This window comes from Penicilliopsis zonata (genome assembly GCF_001890105.1).
Source record: "Penicilliopsis zonata CBS 506.65 unplaced genomic scaffold ASPZOscaffold_17, whole genome shotgun sequence".
In the NCBI taxonomy this organism is placed as follows: Eukaryota; Fungi; Ascomycota; class Eurotiomycetes; order Eurotiales; family Aspergillaceae; genus Penicilliopsis; species Penicilliopsis zonata.
In genome coordinates, this window is record NW_019208925.1 from 115,616 (window position 1) to 135,541 (window position 19,926).

Consider the following 19,926-nt stretch of genomic DNA (forward strand, 5'->3'; position numbering starts at 1 on the left):
TTATTCTTCTCGCCTCCTTCAGCCTCAACTCCCCAATCTCCCTGGTCCGGACACTACTGCTATGTCTTCACCTTCATGGCTGACTTTGATATTATTTTACGTCTTTCTTTTCTGAGATGATTGTCACGATACGACTTTATGCACATAATGTACATTTTTTTTCCACCCCGAAAAGGTTAATTCCTGTCTGGCGCTTCGGTTTGATTTATTCTCGCCATCCCCTTCGTTTCCCGCAGGCTGTTGCCTGCACCAGAGTGGCATCTTACGATGCCATGTCTGGAATTTTATCTACTTTACCCTTCTTGATTCAATTCTCGCCATCCCCTTTTTGTTTCCCTGGGCTGCCGCCTGCACCAGAGTGGCATCTTGCGATGCCATATCTGGATTTTATATTCTTGGTTACTACTACTTCTTCTACCTCCCTGTCTTATGACTGATTCTTATCCCCCCCCCCCCCCCCGGGTCTTGATACGGGGGTGTTTATTGCTCCTGTTCAGTCAACTCATGTATCTATATACATGCCTCTTTATGAGCCCTGCAGCTATTTACATTGCATTTAGACTTGAGATATATGTCCTTTTGGATTTATCTCGTTTCTTCTTTTCAGCGAGCCTAGATTTGATATTACTTGGTTAACATGTAGGATTACATTCCTTAGTTATAGACTAGACTAATTCTACACTTTGAAAAGATGATCAATTATACTTGAATGGACAATCATTATTCTATTCTACTATTCAATTCCTGCATTCACTTGATTCAGCCAAGTCAACACCGGGAATCGCATAGAACGCTGAAAAGAAAGGGATTCGTCGACATCGCTTCACCACAACGCTCTGTCTGCATTTCACAGAGGAAAAGGAGTTCTCAAAGCCGCACAATCGATCAGCATCCACTCAGAGATGGATGGTCCATGTCTTATGGTAGCTTCCGACCGAGCTTGGACTCTATCACGCGGCGGAGCTCGTCGCCTGTCGGCATGGTGACCACGCTGCCGCGTCTTCTCCGGGTCTCGATTTCTGTCTTGATCTCCTGGACGGCCTCTTCGATGTCCCGGCCGAGATCACTGGACAGGCCCAGCGTGGGAGGACGCACGGCTTCCTGACTGACGGTGCGGGTGACGTAGGGCCTATTGCGTGCCTTGAGTTTCTTGACTAGGAGGGCTTTACCGGGGCTGGCGAAGAAAGCGAGCGAGGTCGCAAGAAGGACAGCGCCGTAGAAGTAGACTCGAGACCAGACCTTGATCGAGTCTCCGAAACCAAGGATAATGAAGGGGATCACCACGAAGGACATGGTGAGTTGTGTCGCGAACCAGCTCAACACATCATAGTAAGGCTTGTAGGGCGTCGGTTTACTGCCATCGGGAGTGAGAAAGAAGGGCCGGATGTAGCGACGGAAGTCTTTGAGGTTGATTAGCAAAAGAAAAAAAAAAGAGCCAAACTTTGTACACGAAAAAAAGTCAATGGATATGACCACTTACTCTTGGCAACTGTTTGCACAAAGGAACCAAGAACAAAAGACAGGTAGTAGCCTGGGTAGAAGCCGTGCCAGAACGCGCTCGTCACGAAGGTCGCCATGCTTGCTCGGAAACCAGGCTTTTTACCCTTGGGGGTGACTCTCAAGTACACGTAGTTGCGCAACCAGTGATTCGTGTTTTTGTTCCAGCTCCCCAGGTAGCCGTACGAGTTCTGAGCGCGTTCGAGGGACCATGGATCAATGTTCTCGAGACGGTCCCAGAATACTTTGCCAGTCGTGGCATCGAAGCCATTGTATCCCATGCCCGAAAGGATGCAGGCCCCTTCTGTCAAGGACCACACGCCGTAGTACTTGAATCTTGCGGTGAACCCGATCATATGCATGATAAAAACTCTGCGAGGGAGCGAGTACTCCATGTAACTATCCTCGAGAAGATCGGCTGGGTAGTAGTACGATGAGAGCTGGACAAATAGGAAGATCCAGCCCAGTCCAGCGAGCATCTTCTTCGTCGCGGGAGTTCCACTTCGAGGAATCTTGCGCTTCTTTCTGGTTGGAGGAACCTTGGAAGGATCTGTCCCGGGAGGCACGTCAAACAAAGTCGTGTCAATCCAGCGCTTGTAGTCGACAAAGTCAAAGGCAGGACCGATCAGGAGAGCCGGGAAGAAACAGACATAGCCTGTATAGTCTAACAGACTGGGAAACTCGGTAATCGCCGCATACTTCTGTGCATCGGAGAGCTGCTCCTGTGGCAGACGGCCGTCATGGACATTCCAGCAGAACGCGGAGAGCTTCATGATCAGAACCATCTGCGCACTAGTGATGTCTACCGTCTGGGGATCATTGAGAATCTGCCGGTAGATATGGCTGATAGACATGTGGCCCATCAGGAAAATAAAAGCGATCCATGGCATCAACGACCCGTCCACGTAGTATGCAATGGCATAGGCGCCGACTGAACTATAGAGCAGCGTGCGCAGTCCATCCCACAGGTCGAACAGACCTATTAGATAGAACAGTGCGATGAGGATAATAAACACATTCTTCTTCCACGGCTGAGAGTCCGGAATCCGCTTCAAGATCGCTGCCAAAGGATAGGAGATGAGAAAGGACGCGATGAGCTTGACTGCACGAGGGATTTGTATATCAGAATCCGTGGCACTTCAGAGAGAGGGAGAGAGACTATAGAAATAACTTACCATCGTCAACCGAAGCTCCTATCAGCGCTGAAGGATACTCAAATACTATAAGATTGTAAAGAAACCATCAGATGTTGAGAACAAGCGACCAATATTTTTTGTTGGGGATAGACAAACCAGCATTAATATAGGGCAACATGGTGTAACTTCCAACAATAAACAATACAGCCCAGTTGAAGAGTAAACAATGACTAGGCTATAGTATATAGAGACATGGAGACCTCCCAGCCTCTTATCAGTTTTCTCGTCACAGAGTGAAGTGGAGAGGAGGGAGAAAAAGAGCAAAAAGAAGCGATGCCATCATACCGCAGTGGAGCGGCCAAACCAACCATCACGGCGGGAGGCACCAACTTGTCTATTTCCTCTTGACCCAACAGCCGCTGATCGGCGCCACCCACCTCCACGAGCTGTGGCCAGGATTAATTACCCTTGCGATCGGTATCGGAGACCTTGTTCTTGTTGTCGGACCATTCTCTGAGCCCCTGTCTTCGCGGATTCCCAGTTTCGAGCGAGAGCGAGCTCCAAAACTATACACCTCTTTTCCCCGCGCCCCTGTGGGCTTGCAAACGCGTGCCAATATGGACGTCGTCGCTGCGGTCTCCAGCTACATCTCTCGGATCGTGACGGCTGGAGACACACCTGCATCAGGCTCTTCATCTACCAAGATGAAGATCTTGCTTCTTGATAGTGAGACAGTGGGAAATGCGCTCTGGTACTTGACGTCTGTGCAGCGAGACTAACCTGCGGTCGCCAGGTGCCCATCGTATCGACTGCCATTACCCAATCGGCCCTTCTGAATCATGAAGTGTACCTCATCGATCGACTGGATAATAACGCGCGGGAGAAGATGCGCCATCTGCGCTGCCTATGCTTTGTCCGCCCGTCGCCCGACTCGGTACAGTTCCTGATCGACGAGCTCCGCGAACCCAAGTACGGCGAGTATTACATTTACTTTAGCAATATAATTCGCAAGTCGTCTCTGGAGCGTTTGGCGGAGGCCGATGACCATGAGGTTGTACGGGCGGTGCAGGAACATTTTGCGGATTTCATTGTCGTCAACCCGGATCTGGGCTCGCTGGGCCTGGGCTTCCCCAAGCAGCGTCTTTGGAGCCACTCGCCGGACCTTTGGAACGCAGACGCGCTACAGAGAGCAACGGAGGGGGTGATCGCGATGCTTCTGTCTTTGAAGAAGAACCCGCTGATCCGATACGAGAAGAACAGTCTGATGACCAAGAAACTTGCGACAGAGGTCCGATACCAGTTGACGCAGGAGGAACAGCTCTTCAACTTCCGCAAGACAGACACGCCGCCAATCCTCTTGATTCTTGATCGGCGGGATGACCCCATAACCCCGTTGCTCACCCAATGGACTTATCAAGCCATGGTCCACGAATTGATCGGCATCAACAACGGGAGAGTCGATCTCAGCGATGTACCCGACATTCGACCAGAGCTTCGAGAAATCGTACTCTCACAAGATCAAGACCCGTTCTTCAAGAAGAACATGTACCAGAACTTTGGCGACCTGGGTCAGAACATCAAGGAATACGTGGAACAGTATCAGGTCAAGACCAAAAATAACATGAATATCGAGTCGATTTCAGACATGAAGCGGTTCGTCGAAGACTATCCCGAGTTTCGCAAACTCTCGGGGAACGTGAGCAAGCATGTCACCTTGGTAGGTGAGCTCAGCCGGAGAGTTGGCGAGGAGAACTTGTTGGATGCGAGCGAGCTGGAGCAGAGCTTGGCTTGTAATGATAACCATGCGAACGACCTCAAAGTATGCTGAACCCCCTTTTTATGTGAAAAAAGCACACGCATCATACAATTTGCTTACAATGAATCTGTCAGACTCTGCAGAGAATCATTCAGCTCCCGTCCGTACCAGCGGAGAATAAGCTTCGCTTGGTGGCTCTCTACGCTATTCGATATGAGAAACAGCCGTCGAACGCTCTCCCGGTCCTACTAGATCTCCTAGTCACCGCGGGTAATGTTCCCTCTCACCGAGTCAACATCGTCTCCAAGTTGCTTGCCTATCATCATTCTCTCCAGGCTCCACCTGTAGCAGGGGGCTTTACAGATCTATTCGAGTCGACATCCTTCTTCTCCGGTGCTCGAGACCGTTTCAAAGGACTGAAGGGTGTCGAAAACGTCTATACACAACACTCACCGCGCCTAGAGGTCACCCTACAGAACTTGATCAAAGGCCGTTTGAAGGAGCTCCAGTATCCGTTCCTGGAGGGTGGTGGCCATACTAGAGACAAGCCACAAGACATCATCATCTTCATGGTTGGCGGTGCCACCTATGAAGAAGCGAAAATGGTCGCCCAGGTCAACGCCAGCTCCCCCGGCGTCCGCGTGGTGCTGGGTGGCACCTCCATCCAGAACAGTACGACGTTCTTGGAAGAAGTAGAGGATGCCGTGGGCAGCTGGCCAGAGCCTGCTCCTTCGTCGGCTGCTGGACGGCTACGGAGGGAAGTTGGACGTTGATGAGAGTTGACGCAGGTCTCGGGCACACTGTACGAAGATCATAACCTCGATACTTAGCTCTAGTTTTTTTTGTATACTCAATGAACCCAATTCTTGAAAAAGCCAAATTACAATCCTATTAATTACGCTTGCTAGGATGACACCATTCTAAAAAAGTGAGCCGGGTTGTTGCTCTATTTTTATTTGTAGATTCCTAGACAGTGCTATCAACATAATGCCTCCGCCTCAGCCCCCTCATTTGAACCCCGATTTTCTCCAACAAAGAAGCCAGACTTCTCACCCACCGTTTCGGTCTCAGTAAAAAACCCATGGAGTGGTCGCCGTCCATGGATTTACCAAACTCCTCGCCTCGAGCGGCCAATCCTCTTTCCCCCTCGGCGTTTTTAAGAGGACAAAAACTGAGTCTTCCCTCCACGACCGACCCTCCAGGCCCTCAGAACCCGCCCAAGCCGCTGGTATGGCTGGTACGTTTGCACGAGGATAAATTCTCTCACCAACATCCTGGCGGATATACAAGCTAATATGGATTGTCTTCTGCCCTGTCTAGATATTCGGGGCTACAGGCCACATGGGCCGATCGCTCGTCAAGACCGCCTTGTCCCACAACGATCTTGTTGCCGCCGTCGGTCGCACGTTTGAGAACAGCTATGAGTCGATGAAGGAACTGGAGAGCGAGCACGATAATTGCATCGGCCTGTTGTGTGATGTACGGGTGCGTGAGACGGTCAAGGCAGCCATCGACCTGACGATTCAGCGGTTCGGTCGCATCGACATCATCGCCAACTGCGCCGGATACGGGGTCATCGGGGCTTGTGAGGACCAGGACGAGTATGACATCCGCAACCAGTTCGAGACGAATTTCATGGGCACCCTGAACATGATCCAGCTGTCGCTGCCGCACTATCGGGCGCGGGGCACCGGTAGGTATCTGATCTTCAGCTCTACGTCGGGCGCGCTGGGCGTGCCCGGATTGGGACCCTACTGCGCGTCCAAATACGCCGTGGAGGGTCTGATGGAGAGCATGCTTTACGAAGTGGACAGCTTCAACATCAAGGGGACCCTTGTCGAGCCGGGCCACATGCGTCGCGACGACATCGGGGACCTGGTGTCCCCCTCCGCGACGATCCCGAGCGCGCACAACCTCTCGTCGCCGTTGCCTCTGTACGGCCATTTCCTCGTCAAGCCGCCCAGCGAGCCGTACAATACGCCAACCTCGCCGGCAGCACATGCGCGCCGGATGCTGATGTGGCTCGGCGACAAGCAGCCGGCCAGCGCGGTCAAGGCGGCAGAACTTGTCTGGCAGCTCGGCCATTGCTCCTATCCGCCTCTCCGGCTCATTCTGGGAACCTACGCGGTGGAAAGTGTCCGGGATCGACTGAAGTGTATCATCGAGGAGATTGAGGACTGGAAGCATCTTAGCTTTCCCTCAACGGATCAGCAACCTCCTTTGAATACCGGGAAGGAAAAACCAGCTCAAAAGAGCGATGGCGAGAATACAGCCACCAACGTGTGATCAATCTTGGTTTCTTATTTATCACGCAATTCGCTCTAATCGAAACAGGCGGGTTTTTAGACTTCCATTCGTCGGAAATCCCCATCGAGGAAACAATCCAGCGCCAGATTGGCAGGACTGAACTTCCCACACCACCGACATCCATTCAGCCAACCGCTTCGGGTAGTTGGAATCCCCTACCTAAGCTGAAATAGAGTTGATTGAATGGAAGCCCTTGGCCTGGTGCAGCTGCTTGCTATATATCAGGATCAGTCTCGAGACTGAAATGACCTGGGGCAGACATACTGCTGCCCTTGCCTCTTCTAGCATGGCATTTCACACTACCTTTTCCTTCTTCATTGATGGATATTGTCGGATATCCTCACTGAAGAACACGCCCAGTCGTATGGAGTTGATAAGCCCAGGACAGCTGCATATGGAACAGCCAACCCTCTAGAACAGGAATCTTGATGCATATAGTTACGAGTCTCGACTGTGATCTTAAGAATACGATTCTGAAAACTATTGTAACCAAATAAGCCCATCAATAAATGATCTGTTACCGACACCTCAGGGCCTCAGGCATAAACAAATCACGTGGTATCTGTCCTAGATCTTGGTGACAGACAGGATGACAATCGTTCACACTCTACAACCATTCTATCTCGTATTTCAAATAATCTGATTTTTTCCTTGAAACGGCTTTTTTCTTCTTGAAGCCCCACTCTATTCATGTCTATGGTGCACTGTGGTGTTGATATATACTCTGTCTATATCAAAGTAAACAACGCTGCGACCGCTGCTCAGCCGGGCAACGCGTCGCGCTGATTCTCCATGGATCAGGCTACCATGGATGCCGGTGATTTTGATGACGCTGATATCAGAGCAGCTATTGTAGCCTCGCTCAGGGATCTACAGTCGCCAGGGAGGACGACCGACACGAGCCAGCAAGACGTCGTTGATTTAACCGCTGATACTGATACTGAAAGTGAAGACGATGACGGCAAGCCGGCTGGGCTTGTTCCCATGTCCAAATCTAATATTGGTTCAGAGACGGATGGAGATGACGATGATCTGAAGAGGGCAATCGAGTTGTCTTTGCAGGATGCTGATGGCGAAGGGGAAGAGCAAGAAGAAATCAAGCAGCATGGCGATCCAGAGATCCGTCAGGTTGATTCCGCCCCTTCGGCTGGGCTGGAGAAAGGGCCTACTCCCTTGGGGCTTCTAGTTCTCGATCGAAAACAGATGGAACAAGAACGTCTCGCGCGTGTTGCGAAGAGGAAGGCTGAACGGAGCATCTCTCCGCCATCTGTTGGACGTTCAAAGCTTCAGAAATCAGAAACCACTCAGAAAGAGGACGACGTATCAGTCCGGCCAGTGCCAGGTGGTAAGCAAGCCACTCCGCTGCCAGGCAGCCAGCCGCCGAGGACGCCGGGGATTGTGTTCCCCCAAGGCGTGGTGAAAAAGACATGGGCGAATGGGTGCCCGAGGATTGGAGATGATATTACGATCGAGGAGGTTTTCCAAAGATCCGACCTCGAGCTCGCCGTCCTCAGCTCCTTCATCTGGGATATGGACTGGGTTTTTTCGAAGCTGGACACCAGCCGGACTCGGTTCATCCTGATGATGCAAGCCAAAGAAGAAGCTACAGTGAGTTTGATGTCACCCCTTGGAGTGTATGACATTTCTGCTAATACAAGAAAAATAAGAGACAACAATATCTAGCAGAAACAGCCGAAATGAGGAACATCAGACTTTGTTTCCCGCCTATGGACGGCCAGGTTAACTGCATGCACTCGAAACTCATGATCCTCTTCCATCCAGACTATGTTCGATTAGTAGTCCCAAGTGCAAACCTGGTGCCATTCGACTGGGGGGAGAACCGCGGGGTTATGGAGAATGTGTGTTTCCGTTGTATCTGATTGTAAAGTAAAGCTTGCTAACAAGGCAGATGGTGTTCTTGATTGATCTACCGAAACGAAGCGGCGAGCCAGCTTCGCCCAAGACGCCTTTCTACGACGACCTGGTCTACTTTCTCCAAGCGACTACGCTCAACGCCAACATCATCGCCAAACTCGAAGGGTTTGACTTTGGCGAAACACAGAATCTTGGCTTTGTTCATACAATGTAAACCCACCCCTCCGTTTTCTCTTCTTTTCACCTCCTGGTCTAATCCCCTCAGCGGCGGAACCCATACGGGCGACTCATGGCGACGAACGGGATACTGCGGCCTCGGCCGGGCAGTGAGGTCCCTCGGACTGCAGACGAGCCAACCTTTGAACATTGATTTCGTGGTAAGCCAGACAATCATTTAACCTAACCGTAGCCGTCTAACCGTAACTTTTCTTCTAATGATTAAAAAAAAAAACCCCCATACAGGCATCTTCCATCGGCTCCTTGACAGACCAATTCTTGCGATCCATCTACCGCGCCGCACAGGGTTTGTCCGAATCTACAAATGAAACTATTTAGTATAAATGAGGATGAGGTAGCTGACGACTCAGGCTCCGACTTCACCGAGCTCAAACCAAAGACAGAAGACACGGAATGGACGCACCGCTTCCGCATCTTCTACCCCTCGCACGAGACAGTCCAGGCCTCCAAGGGCGGGGATCCCAGCGCCGGCACGATCTGCTTCCAGGCACATTGGTACGAGGGGGCCAAGTTCCCGCGCCACGTCCTACGAGATTGTATCAGTCGACGCCCGATGGTACTCATGCATAATAAGGTATATATATATAAATCTCTCCCCCTATTCTTAGAAGAGAGTCATGCTGAACGATTTAGATTCTCTTTGCTCGGCTCGACGAAGCCGTCACTACAAAGCACGGGCCTGTAAATGCATGGGCGTATATTGGGAGTGCCAACATCTCGGAAAGTGCATGGTAAGACCGACCCTCTCGTACTCTGACAAGTCCAAGCGTATTTAAAAAGCTTACTTAGGGGCCGCCTCGTCTCGGACCGAAGCACGAAACAACCGAAACTCAACTGTCGGAATTGGGAGTGTGGGGTTCTTGTGCCTGTTGGAAAGGAAACCCCTGCCCGAGATACTCAAACGATCGATACGCCTGCAGATGATCTGGTGGGAGTGTTTGAGGGGACGGTGCCCGTGCCGATGGTTATTCCTGGAAGAAGATTCGAGGGAGGGATTCGGCCTTGGTTTCAGCGGTAGCATAGTAGCATAGATTAACTAGGTGGGTAGAACCGTATTATTTAGATCTATCTATCTATCTATCTATTTTTATGCAGAACGAACTAATTCTTCTTGATCACCTTATTCATACTCTTGAGGGTGCCTACCCCCCCAAAAAGATATCCCATGCCGAACGACCATCGTCGGACGCGGACGGTATAAATGAAGAAATACACCAGCAGCCAGTTGATGATCACAAAGGCAAGGAAGATGCCGAAACACCTCCACTTGTCGTCGTCATGCACGTTCAGCGTGTGCATGTACTCGCGCCCATTGCTGTAGTCGCAGTACTGGCAGTCCGCAGTGGCGGCCGGGTTGACCAGGTACCCAGTCCCCGCGACATGGGAGACAAAGTAGCCGGCGTAGGACTCGCAGGTGCTTCCCGGCGGAGGGTCGAAATGGGTCGTCTCCGCCGAGGCGCAGGTGATCTGCACCGAGGGGAAGACAGCGGCCAGCACGCCGCGAAGCCAGTACGTCACCGGGTTGACGTAGTACATCCAGTACTTCCAGAACACGGGGTACTCGGCGTAAGGGCGCACAATGCCGTTGAACAGGTTAACCATGACGAAGAAAAAGGGCAGCACGTTGGAGATGACGGTGAAGGAGGGGGCAAAGGCGCAGATCCACTGGCCCCAACTGGCCTGAAACAGGAAGAACAGCATCGACATGAGGAAGACGTAGCCTGCTGTGCTGGAGTCCGTGGGAAGCCCCACGGGGTAGTACCAGAGCAGCCAGTAGATGAGGCCCGTCACGATCGCCGCGGGGATCTCGCATACCACGTTGGCCGTGCAGAAGGCGACCCAGCCGTAGATACGGGATGGGTACTCGCGTGCCTCCCACAGCGCCCGGTTGATGTAGAACTTGGGTACGATGCTGTTCATCACGATCGGCGGGATCAAGATAATCAGGAATATAGAGAACATCCGATCTTCCATGCTATACACGGTTGTGCCTAGTTTCCAGAATGTCTAATACCCAGTAAGCAAAAAGGAACAGATGACGGCAGTAACGCGCGGTTTGCTTTTTTGGGAGGAAGGGACTTACAAATCCATTAAATATGCCGATGATGACGCTGATGAACAGCTTGCCGTAGTAGTATGACGGATCGCGCCAGTAATTAAGGAAGAGACGTTTGGTGAGCATGGTGGTCTGCAGGTAAGTCGGGGCGGCGAACTCATGTTGCTTGCCGGTCTCGGGCAAGGGGACGCGACTGCGTTGGTCGCGGATGTGCTGGATCTCGGCGAGCAGGGCACTGTTCTCCGCCGAATTGCGCCACTCCTCGTTCCAGTCCATCTTGCGGCCGTCCTTCTGGGTCGCCTTGGCGGCTGTCTCGAGGATGAACTCGGCCACGTTTCTCGACGGCGGGCAGACAAAGCCTCGGTCGGCAAAGTACTTGGTGACGGCGGCCCCCTCGTGCCCGACGGGGCCGAAATAGAAGGTGTTGCCGCCAGGGTTGAGGGCGAGGATCATGTCAAACTGCTGGATTAGCATCGACGACGGCTGATGGATGGTGCAGACGATCGCCTGGCCGGCCTGCGACAGCTTCTTGAGGAACCGCACGATGGACAAGGCGGCTTGGCTGTCCAGCCCGCTGGTAGGCTCGTCCAGGAATAGCAGCAGGCTGGGTTTGGCCGCCAGCTCGACGCCGATGGTCACCCGCTTCTTCTGTTCGACGTTCAGCGAGCTGATGATGACGTCCTGGATCTCGTCCAGCTCCAGCAGATCGATGATCCGGTCCACGTAGGCAATCTTCTCCTCGCGCGAGGTCTCGCGTTCCTGCCGCAGGATGGCCGAGAACTCCAGCGCCTCACGGATGGTCGCCGTGTTGTCGTGAAGGTCCATCTGCTCGCAGAAACCCGTGCCCCGCTGGAAATCCGGGCCCAATGGATGCCCGTCGACCAGCATGTCGCCCGACACCACGCCCATCTTCTGCCGCTGCGCTAGGGTGTTGAGCAGCGTCGTCTTGCCCGCCCCGGACGCGCCCATCAGCGCGATCATGACACCAGGCTTGGCATACCCGTTCACCCCATTCAGGAGCTTTCGTGTTCCGTTGCCGTAGGGCACGGTGTACTCGACATTAGACCAAGTGAAGATCCGCTCGCTGGAAGACAATCGGGTGAAGGTCTCCTCTCCAGTAGTCTGGAGCTCGCCCCTTGCCAGAACGGCCTCGTTTCCCGCATTAGGCGCTTTCTCTTCATCGTCACTCTTGGTTGGAGTCGCTGCCATGTGCTTCGAGCGCTTCGTCTTCTTGAAAACCAAGGCCCCGCCGCCGCCTCCGCCAACAAAGGAGAGGAATTCGGTCGCGATGATGGTCACCGAAATGTACAAGACCGTGAAAGCGATGACCACACCAAAATCCCGCCACAAATGATGCCGTGTGCTGTACTGTTAGCCTACACCTCTCTCTCTCTCTCTCTCTCTATATATATATATATAATCTATAACAGCAGCAGTGACTTACAATTGAAAAGTGGATTCGAGGTAACTAGTCCCCGAGACGGACGTGTTCCCGAGCTGCGAGCCGGTCAAGGAACAGCTCTGGTAACCGACCTGGGCGCCGGGCCCTCGCGGCACGAGCATGGAGGGAGCGCAGTCCATGAGACGGCCTGAAAACTCATTGGAAAGGACGGCCTCGTATGAATACGAAATGGGGTTGACGTAGAAGAGCCAGCCGAACCAGATGGAGCTGTCGATGAGGGTCTGCTTGGGGATGACGTAGCCGACGTAAAGGATGAGCAGGTTGAGCGCGATACCACTGAAGCGGACGGCATCATCGATGGTCGGGGACAGGGCTGCGAACATGCGATACAGAGAGGTGATGCAGAAGGTATTGGTGTAGACGAAGAGAAAGTAGATGAAGAACTTGGAGGGAGTCATGTCAAGCCCCGCCATGAAGTAGACGATGATCGAAAAGGGGACGACCATGGCCAGGATGGCGGGGAAATCGACGACGACACGGGCGATGGCGACGGCGGACGGCCGGTAAAAGGCGTAAGTTTTGTGGCGGTCGATGATGGTGCGGCCGGAGACGGCGGGCATCAGCTCGGTCAGCTGCAGCCAGCCGAGAAAGAGGATGGAGAAGAAAAGCACACCGCCACGCGAGAAGGCGCCACTGGTGTCCAGGGACTCGCCGTGGAAGAGGGAGGAGACGATCAGCGCGTTGGAGATGATGATGAAGTACTTGGTGTACAGCGAGGTTTTGTCCCCCCACAGCAGCCAGAACTCGCGCTGGATGCAGGCAGCGACCTGGCGGACCAGGGAGACGGTGTAGCTGGATTTTCTCGAGACCGTCTTGCTCTTGGACCGAGCCACGGTCTGCTGGAAGCGCCGGGTGTCAGCCTGATCGGTATCCTGGAGCTGCTTCTCATAGCTGCAGACATCGTCCCAAATGCGCCGGCGGTACGCGTCACTCTGGCGGAATGCCGCCTCCAGCTCCTCGGGGGTCTTCGGGGTCGACGCCTCGCGGCCGGCCTGGAACTGGCGGGCATTTGGGTCGCAGATGGAGGTGAGAAAGTCGGCGGTGGTCGATTGGTCGGGACAGAAGAAGCCGAGATCGATGAAGTACTGACGGGCCTCATCGGCGCGGCCCTGGTAGAGCATGCGGCCGGAGTCGATGACCATGACCTTGTCCATCAGCTCGTAGATGCTCTCGCCAGCCTGGTAGAGGGTGACAAAGGTGGTGCGCTTGCTGACATCGGTCATGATGCGGAGAGACTTGGCGTAGTCGAGGGCGGTGCTGGCGTCGAGGCCACGGGTTGAGTTATCCCAGCAGACAACGGTCGACTTGGTAGCCAGAGTCTCGGCTATGCTGACACGCTTGCGCTCGCCGCCGGAGACGCCACGGATGTACTCGTTGCCGACGAGCGTGTTCCTGGTGTGGGTGATGCCGAACATCTTCAGCAGGGCGTCAATGACGATGGGGATGCTCGCGCGGTCAGTCTTGCGAGTCTTGTTCATGAGCGAGAACTTCAAGGTCTGCCACACGGTGAGGGAGGGGAAATGCTGGTCATCCTCCGGGTTGTAGTTGACCTCGCCGCGGAAGTGCTTGTGCTGCTCCTCGGCGGGGATGCCGCCGTAGCTGACGGTGCCCTCGACGGCGGCAAAGGTGAGGCGGTCGTTGGCGATGGCCTTGAGAAACGTACTACAGCCAGCCCCAGGGCGGCCGAGCACGAGCATCATCTCACCCTCACGGACGATGCCGCTGAAGTCGTGGATCAAGTCTCGCACGGGCGGCTGCCGGCCGAAACGCAGGGAGGGCAGGAAGCGGCAGACCAGATGGTACAGATCGGGGCCAAAGGTACCTATGACGGCGTCCGGCAAGGTACGCACAAAGGAGGCCCCCGTTACGACACCCTTGACGGTGAGGTTCTTGAAGGTGACGCCGACTTTTTTCGCCGGCTCGCCGGCCGTCGTGCGGCGCTCGAGGTGACCACCCAGCAGGAAGCCGCCGAGGTCAAAGGGCTCGCCCGGGTAGTCGTGGCCGGTCGCGGCCTCCTCATCAACCACGCGCTGGCCGTCCTTGGCCTGGACGGCCGGGCGCGATAGTTGTAACCGGCGACCCTCTCGCGCGGTGGTGGAACGCGTCCGCTGAAGGCTTGCCCGGGTCAACTCGCGGCGCATCTCCTCAAAGTCCTCCATCGCCGCGCGCTGCGACACGTGGTCGCCGGCATCTCGTTCTCCCCAGCGACCATCGTCACTGGGGCTCAAAGAGGCGAGTGAGCTCGAGTCGGTATCGGCGTCGGCATTGGCATTGGCGTCAATGGGAGGTTCGTCGTCGCAGACTACCTCGGGACGGTATTCGTCTTCCGCCATTGCGGAGAAATGTGTTGGAATCTGTTCTTGATTTTCAGAAATAGGAAAAAAAGAAAGAACAGCGATCTAGTAGGTAATATTAGATTAGGTTACCCATTCAATTAAATATGAGGAGTTTGTTACTTTTTTTTTTTTTTTCAATGCCAGGAAACCAACAGACTACGTCTGGAGGAGACGATGCCTATCCTTCTCACAGCCCACAGGACGACAGGGAATATAAAGGGTCGTCAACATTGTTATCTATGGGCGTTATTATTATTATTATCCCAGACGCAAAAAAAAAAAAATGTGGATTTGTCAGAAATCGAGGATGAGAGCTCTCAAACCTCTGGAGCTGGTGGAGCTGCTGGGGATTTTCCATGACGCTGAATGACTCTTCACGGGCGGCAGTGGTTGGCTGCAGAGCTTCTGCCGGAGATAACTGGCTTAATTCCATGCTTTATAAACATTCTGATTGACAATGGATAGGAGGTAGGGAGTCGTGACTGGTTACTCTGTACAGGATCTTAAATATTAGTGTGTCTCAGCGATTGCTCGGAGACTTTGAGGGAATATTCAAGCTGAAGTCATCGCCTTCTATTGAACTCGAGTCATGGTGATTACAAATCCAAGAGTTTTGGCTTAGGAATCCCAATGGGCCAATATGGCAGGTAGCAGGAGTGTCTCCTTCCCTAGGAGGTATGGAGACTACGGCCTGGGTACTTGGTACCTGATTGGCTGAGAATTCCAGACTACTCTAAGCGAGATTCATTAGTCAGCCGAAGTCTTCTCCTGTCTTCTCTCTTTCGTTATCTTTCGTTAACTGAAGTATGGAGTATGGAGTACTTTAGGTAGTTACTAACCTGCGTTTATCGCTCATTTATCTGTTGTAGGCTAGGGAATCATTAATCTAATGAGAAACAGCCTATTTACGGTTCAGATTACACAGGGTAATCCATCACATGGCTGAATCGAATGCATGGGCCGTGACAGCAGTGCCAGCTGGCAGTTGGGATGGGAATCAGCGGTGTGTGGAGTATTTAGGAGATTATTCATATCCTTGATCACAAAAAGGTAATGTGTAATTGTATGTAGTATATTCTAACTATAGCTTGACCTACTAGGCATAGAATAGCTACGCTGTTATATATATATATATACCTTAATCAAGGACTGAACCACTAAATAGCTACTGGGAGGTAGTTAATTGATTTAGTTAATGGCTTACTGGCTATAGATAAGACTATCAAGACTACCTAAGTAATTGGTGATACTACCGATATATACTACATACTCTATTGAAGATGAAGTTGAAATAAAGATGGCATCGCCAAAGTATACTCCCCTCCTCTGCTAGCCGGCCTAGTCGAAGTTTAATATACCCTGGAATTCGGAGACTGCTAGTTAGTAAGATGCTCATGGTTACTACTAGGTACCTTATTAGTTAGAACTTAATAATGATACTCTAATATGGAGTATATTACTGATACACTTTGCAGATAACAACAATAACCGCTAATTAGGTTATATTTAATACTTTATTTCTAGAGTATGTCCACTACTTGTACCTGTACTTGGTAACTACCTCCATAGTACCTAGGTAGTAGGTATGGAGTACCTACCTAGGTACTACCTAAGGTATGTACTAAATACATAGTAACCAACCACTTATTGCGTTCCATGCCAATCTAGCCACAGTCACGGTAGAGAGCCATGCTTAGTAGTAGTAGTAGTAGTGGTAGTGTACCAGGTGGATTAATACTCTAGCGCATATGGCTAGTGTCTCAGTTTCTCAGTATGTCTTACTGATGACAACCAACAGATACAGATAGGACTCGTGCATGGACCGATCACCATCCGAATCCTGACTCGGATCGGAAAAAGCACGGACATCGGATGAGTATGTACGGAGTAGTATGCAATAATATGCATTCTCTTGTCAGATGACTAGGTGAGTTTTAGCAGTTCTTACGGAGTAATCCTACTACAGAATAGACTAGTTACACCTAGCTAGAGCTAGTTAGTAGTTGGTTATTACCATACCTAGCCTAGGTAGTTAGGTATCTAACTACCTAGTAGTTTAGGTAGGTAGCTACCTAGTAGTTTAGGTAGGTAGCTACAGCAGAATTAGCCTATTAGCTTCTCGCTAAATATCCTTAGCAATACTACTAGGTACCTAGGTACTTAGTTACTGGTTCACTAGTTAGTACGGTAGTTACTAGGTACTACTAGGGAGGTAGTTAACTAATTACTCCATACCAACACTAACTACCGGTACCAGTACTTACTAGGTAGGTACTCTCTAGTCCTACACATGTAGTACGGCCACTCCGACTCCAGTTCTCGTATTCAGTCACGGGTGCAGAACCCGTGGCTCCCCGCTTTGATTGTTGGGCTGCAGACTGTACCATGCACTTGGTAGCCTATAGCTCGGTAAGACTGATACCTATTAAATAGACTCGATTAGCTTAGGGCATTTTAATAGGATAACTACTACACTACAACACTACTACTATTATTACTATCACTACTATTACTATTACTTTTACTATTACTATTACTACTAGGTAGTAGATACCAGGCAGTGTTATACGTATTAGTCTGTATGTAGTTTTAGGAGCACTGCGGAGTACATCCTTCTCCGCTGTCCGATCATCGGCATGGCCATTGCCTAGTCCGGCGAGTCCCACATAGAGCCAATAGTCCCGTCGTTTGCGTACTCCTCTAAGTCTACTTGGGTTAGATGGCCTGGTCTAGTCTAACCGTAGATACGGTAGACTAGACACTACTACCGACGTAGTTAGAAGGCAAGGGTCTAGTATGTAGTAACGGTATTAATACATGTGTGTACCTACTAGTATGTATGCTACATAGTTACTGAGTATTATCTATATCTTTATAAGACAAATAATACTACATACTTGCTCCATATACTAAGTAATTAAGATAGATATACTCTATATAAGTAGGTACCTACTAGGTAAGTACCCAGTAGTTAGGTAGTATATGTAACACTGTGGGTCAGCGATGCAACATACTGTGTACAGATTACTAAGTAGATACATGACATTCTCAATACATTCCCAGTACAGTACGTTCCACTCTGTCGGGACATGACATTTCTCTTACATAGAAAGGTTCTCTAGTCTACCCCGACTGCGCGGCTGGATCGACCGGGGATCTCCCGTTCATGTTACAGAATACTCTGTAGTATACTGTAGACAGAGATAGTCAGACAGTACAGAGTAACTAGTTATTCTGTAGTTAGTTATAGCATGAGTACTCCATACATAATATTATATTATATTATTTATTTATTTTATTATCTTTAATCCTGTATCTACCTAGATACTTATCTACTCCATATAGAGGCTCTCTCTAGTAGCTACTAGCTAGTTAATAACTAGTTACGGAGTACCAGTATAACTAACTAGTTACTACATTCTACATTCAGATATCCGCATCATTGATCCTCCTGTTTGCAGTGAGTCACTGTCTCTCTCCATGGTTCAGTGCCAAGAGACCTTCAGTCGTGGGCGTCGTCCAGTCCTCCTCTAAGTCCGGCTCCGCCCGACCGTGTCGCTCACAGCCCCCCCTGACTTCACCTGCTGCCTGGGCCAGAGATGAGCCATGGACTGATTCTGGCCGCAGATTACGACACGATTTTTTTTTTTTTTTTTTTTTTTTTTTTTCTTTTCGATTTTAGTCCAGAAGGGATTCATTTATTATTTAGTAGTAGAGCAGCCGACGATTAACTATCTGATAGTTACAAAAAGTCTACTTCTACACACCTGTCACTGTCAGAGTCTAAGTTAGCCTTGGATCCCCGCAGGCATTAGGTTGGTCAAGTCGATCCCCTGTAATCTTCAACTTAATTCTATCTGTCTATGCTATTGTCTGGTGTCAGTTTGTCTATTTTTATGTTTTATATTCTTTCTCTCTTTGATTTTGTCTCTCTCCCTTGTTAATCTTATATTTTATTATTTTATTTCTTCTCATACACCCACACACACATACACACACATACACACACATATATATACCATACACCCACACCTATACAGTACAGTGCATACACTCTGCACGCCGATCCACGCTCCTTTTCCTTGGGTCTACTAGCTGCAGCGCCACTCACTTCCCTCCTCTGCTCAGGCCTGCTGAGAAGCCCCCACCAGTGCCCAGTTTCTCCTACTGGCAATTTGCTCTGCACTGGGCAGGGCACGTCCTCTGGCCATTTATTAGTGATTGTCTTTCTTTTCCTCGGCCACTCCTGAGGATGAGCGAAAAAGGAGCGGCGCCTTACTCTTCTCGGCTTTGCCCCTTTCTCTGTTCCCTCCCCCCCCCCTCTCACTCTCTGTCTCTCTCTCTCTCTCTCTCTCGCTGAGCTGAGGACGTGGCGGGGGTGAGCTTGCCACCACCATTGCCTCGTGTTTTGTCGGTTATTACTGTTCCCTTTTTTTCTTATTATTATTATTACTCTTCTTCTTCCGTATTGACCTACCAAACTGACCACTGATACTGGACCAAATCCATGCTGACAGACTGCGATAGAAGTCAATTGCCGCAACTGGGCTGTCGGTCGGTCCCCAGCCCCAAAACCAGAAGAACCAACCACCACCACTTCTTTCCTCCCAACCCACCGGTTTGCCTACTGCCACTACAACCTCAACGATTACCTATACTGTACACCAGGCAAGACCTGGATCCTACATACTGTTATTTGGCCGGCTGAAAAAGAAAAAGAAAAAGAAAAAAAAAAGGACTAAAAGTCGCTACGGCGTAAGCTGCTCACCTGTGGTCCCAGCAGATCCAGCGCCCCAGTCAAAACTAATCCCCCGACTAGCTCCTCTCCGGTGCCTTTCTCCTCCCCTCCCGTCCTCGCTGGCTCGCTCTCCAGCCAGATCCAGATTCGCTCGCTGCCGAGCTCGTCCACCGTGCAGGTCCGTGCTTGTCGATCCGGGTCCAATTTCTGGTGCGCGACTGCCACTACCAACAAGGAGAGGGGTTTAGTTTACTGGTTAAAGTGCCCACTGCCCACTGTCCAGCTGCGTCGATCGCGCGACTCCGCCTCGTCACACTCCCTGACCATTCCATCCATTCCAACCATCCATCCATTCATCCATCCATCCATCTCATCTCTCTGTCTATCTATCTATCTATCTATCTATCTATCTTATCCTCCCTGTGCTCTCTCTTCTCACTTGCGTCTTGCCTCTCGATCTTTGAAAGGTCTCGCCGCCGCCGCCGCCGCCATCCACCTACTCCCCTTCTTTGTCTCCCCCCCCCCC

General features: G+C 51.2%; 5 protein-coding genes across 5 annotated transcripts; 3 read left to right on the forward strand and 2 right to left on the reverse strand.

Annotated features, from left to right (window-relative positions):
- Positions 1-444: 444 nt before the first annotated feature.
- ASPZODRAFT_169051 (hypothetical protein) lies at positions 445-2,971 on the reverse strand. The gene is made up of 4 exons (XM_022726883.1): positions 2,790-2,971; positions 2,673-2,717; positions 1,481-2,599; positions 445-1,400 (listed from the first exon to the last, which is right to left on the reverse strand). Exons 1-4 carry the CDS (start codon positions 2,809-2,811, stop codon positions 919-921), a joined length of 1,668 nt encoding a protein of 555 aa, XP_022578256.1. The 5' UTR covers positions 2,812-2,971; the 3' UTR covers positions 445-918.
- Positions 2,972-3,163: 192 nt separating this feature from the next.
- On the forward strand, positions 3,164-5,186 carry ASPZODRAFT_135767 (hypothetical protein). Its single transcript, XM_022723892.1, has 3 exons — positions 3,164-3,367; positions 3,427-4,452; positions 4,524-5,186. Exons 1-3 carry the CDS (start codon positions 3,251-3,253, stop codon positions 5,160-5,162), a joined length of 1,782 nt encoding a protein of 593 aa, XP_022578257.1. The 5' UTR covers positions 3,164-3,250; the 3' UTR covers positions 5,163-5,186.
- Positions 5,187-5,488: 302 nt separating this feature from the next.
- On the forward strand, positions 5,489-6,675 carry ASPZODRAFT_154265 (hypothetical protein; the record flags this gene model as incomplete). Its single annotated transcript, XM_022726068.1, has 2 exons — positions 5,489-5,626; positions 5,710-6,675. 2 exons carry the CDS (start codon positions 5,489-5,491, stop codon positions 6,673-6,675), a joined length of 1,104 nt encoding a protein of 367 aa, XP_022578258.1.
- Positions 6,676-7,503: 828 nt separating this feature from the next.
- Positions 7,504-9,826, forward strand: ASPZODRAFT_73516 (hypothetical protein; the record flags this gene model as incomplete). The annotated part of the gene is made up of 8 exons (XM_022729895.1): positions 7,504-8,304; positions 8,364-8,555; positions 8,606-8,781; positions 8,837-8,948; positions 9,034-9,094; positions 9,147-9,382; positions 9,442-9,539; positions 9,598-9,826. 8 exons carry the CDS (start codon positions 7,504-7,506, stop codon positions 9,824-9,826), a joined length of 1,905 nt encoding a protein of 634 aa, XP_022578259.1.
- An 83-nt stretch (positions 9,827-9,909) lies between these two features.
- Positions 9,910-14,659, reverse strand: ASPZODRAFT_73386 (hypothetical protein; the record flags this gene model as incomplete). Its single annotated transcript, XM_022729885.1, has 3 exons — positions 9,910-10,815; positions 10,892-12,227; positions 12,309-14,659. 3 exons carry the CDS (start codon positions 14,657-14,659, stop codon positions 9,910-9,912), a joined length of 4,593 nt encoding a protein of 1,530 aa, XP_022578260.1.
- Positions 14,660-19,926: the final 5,267 nt, after the last annotated feature.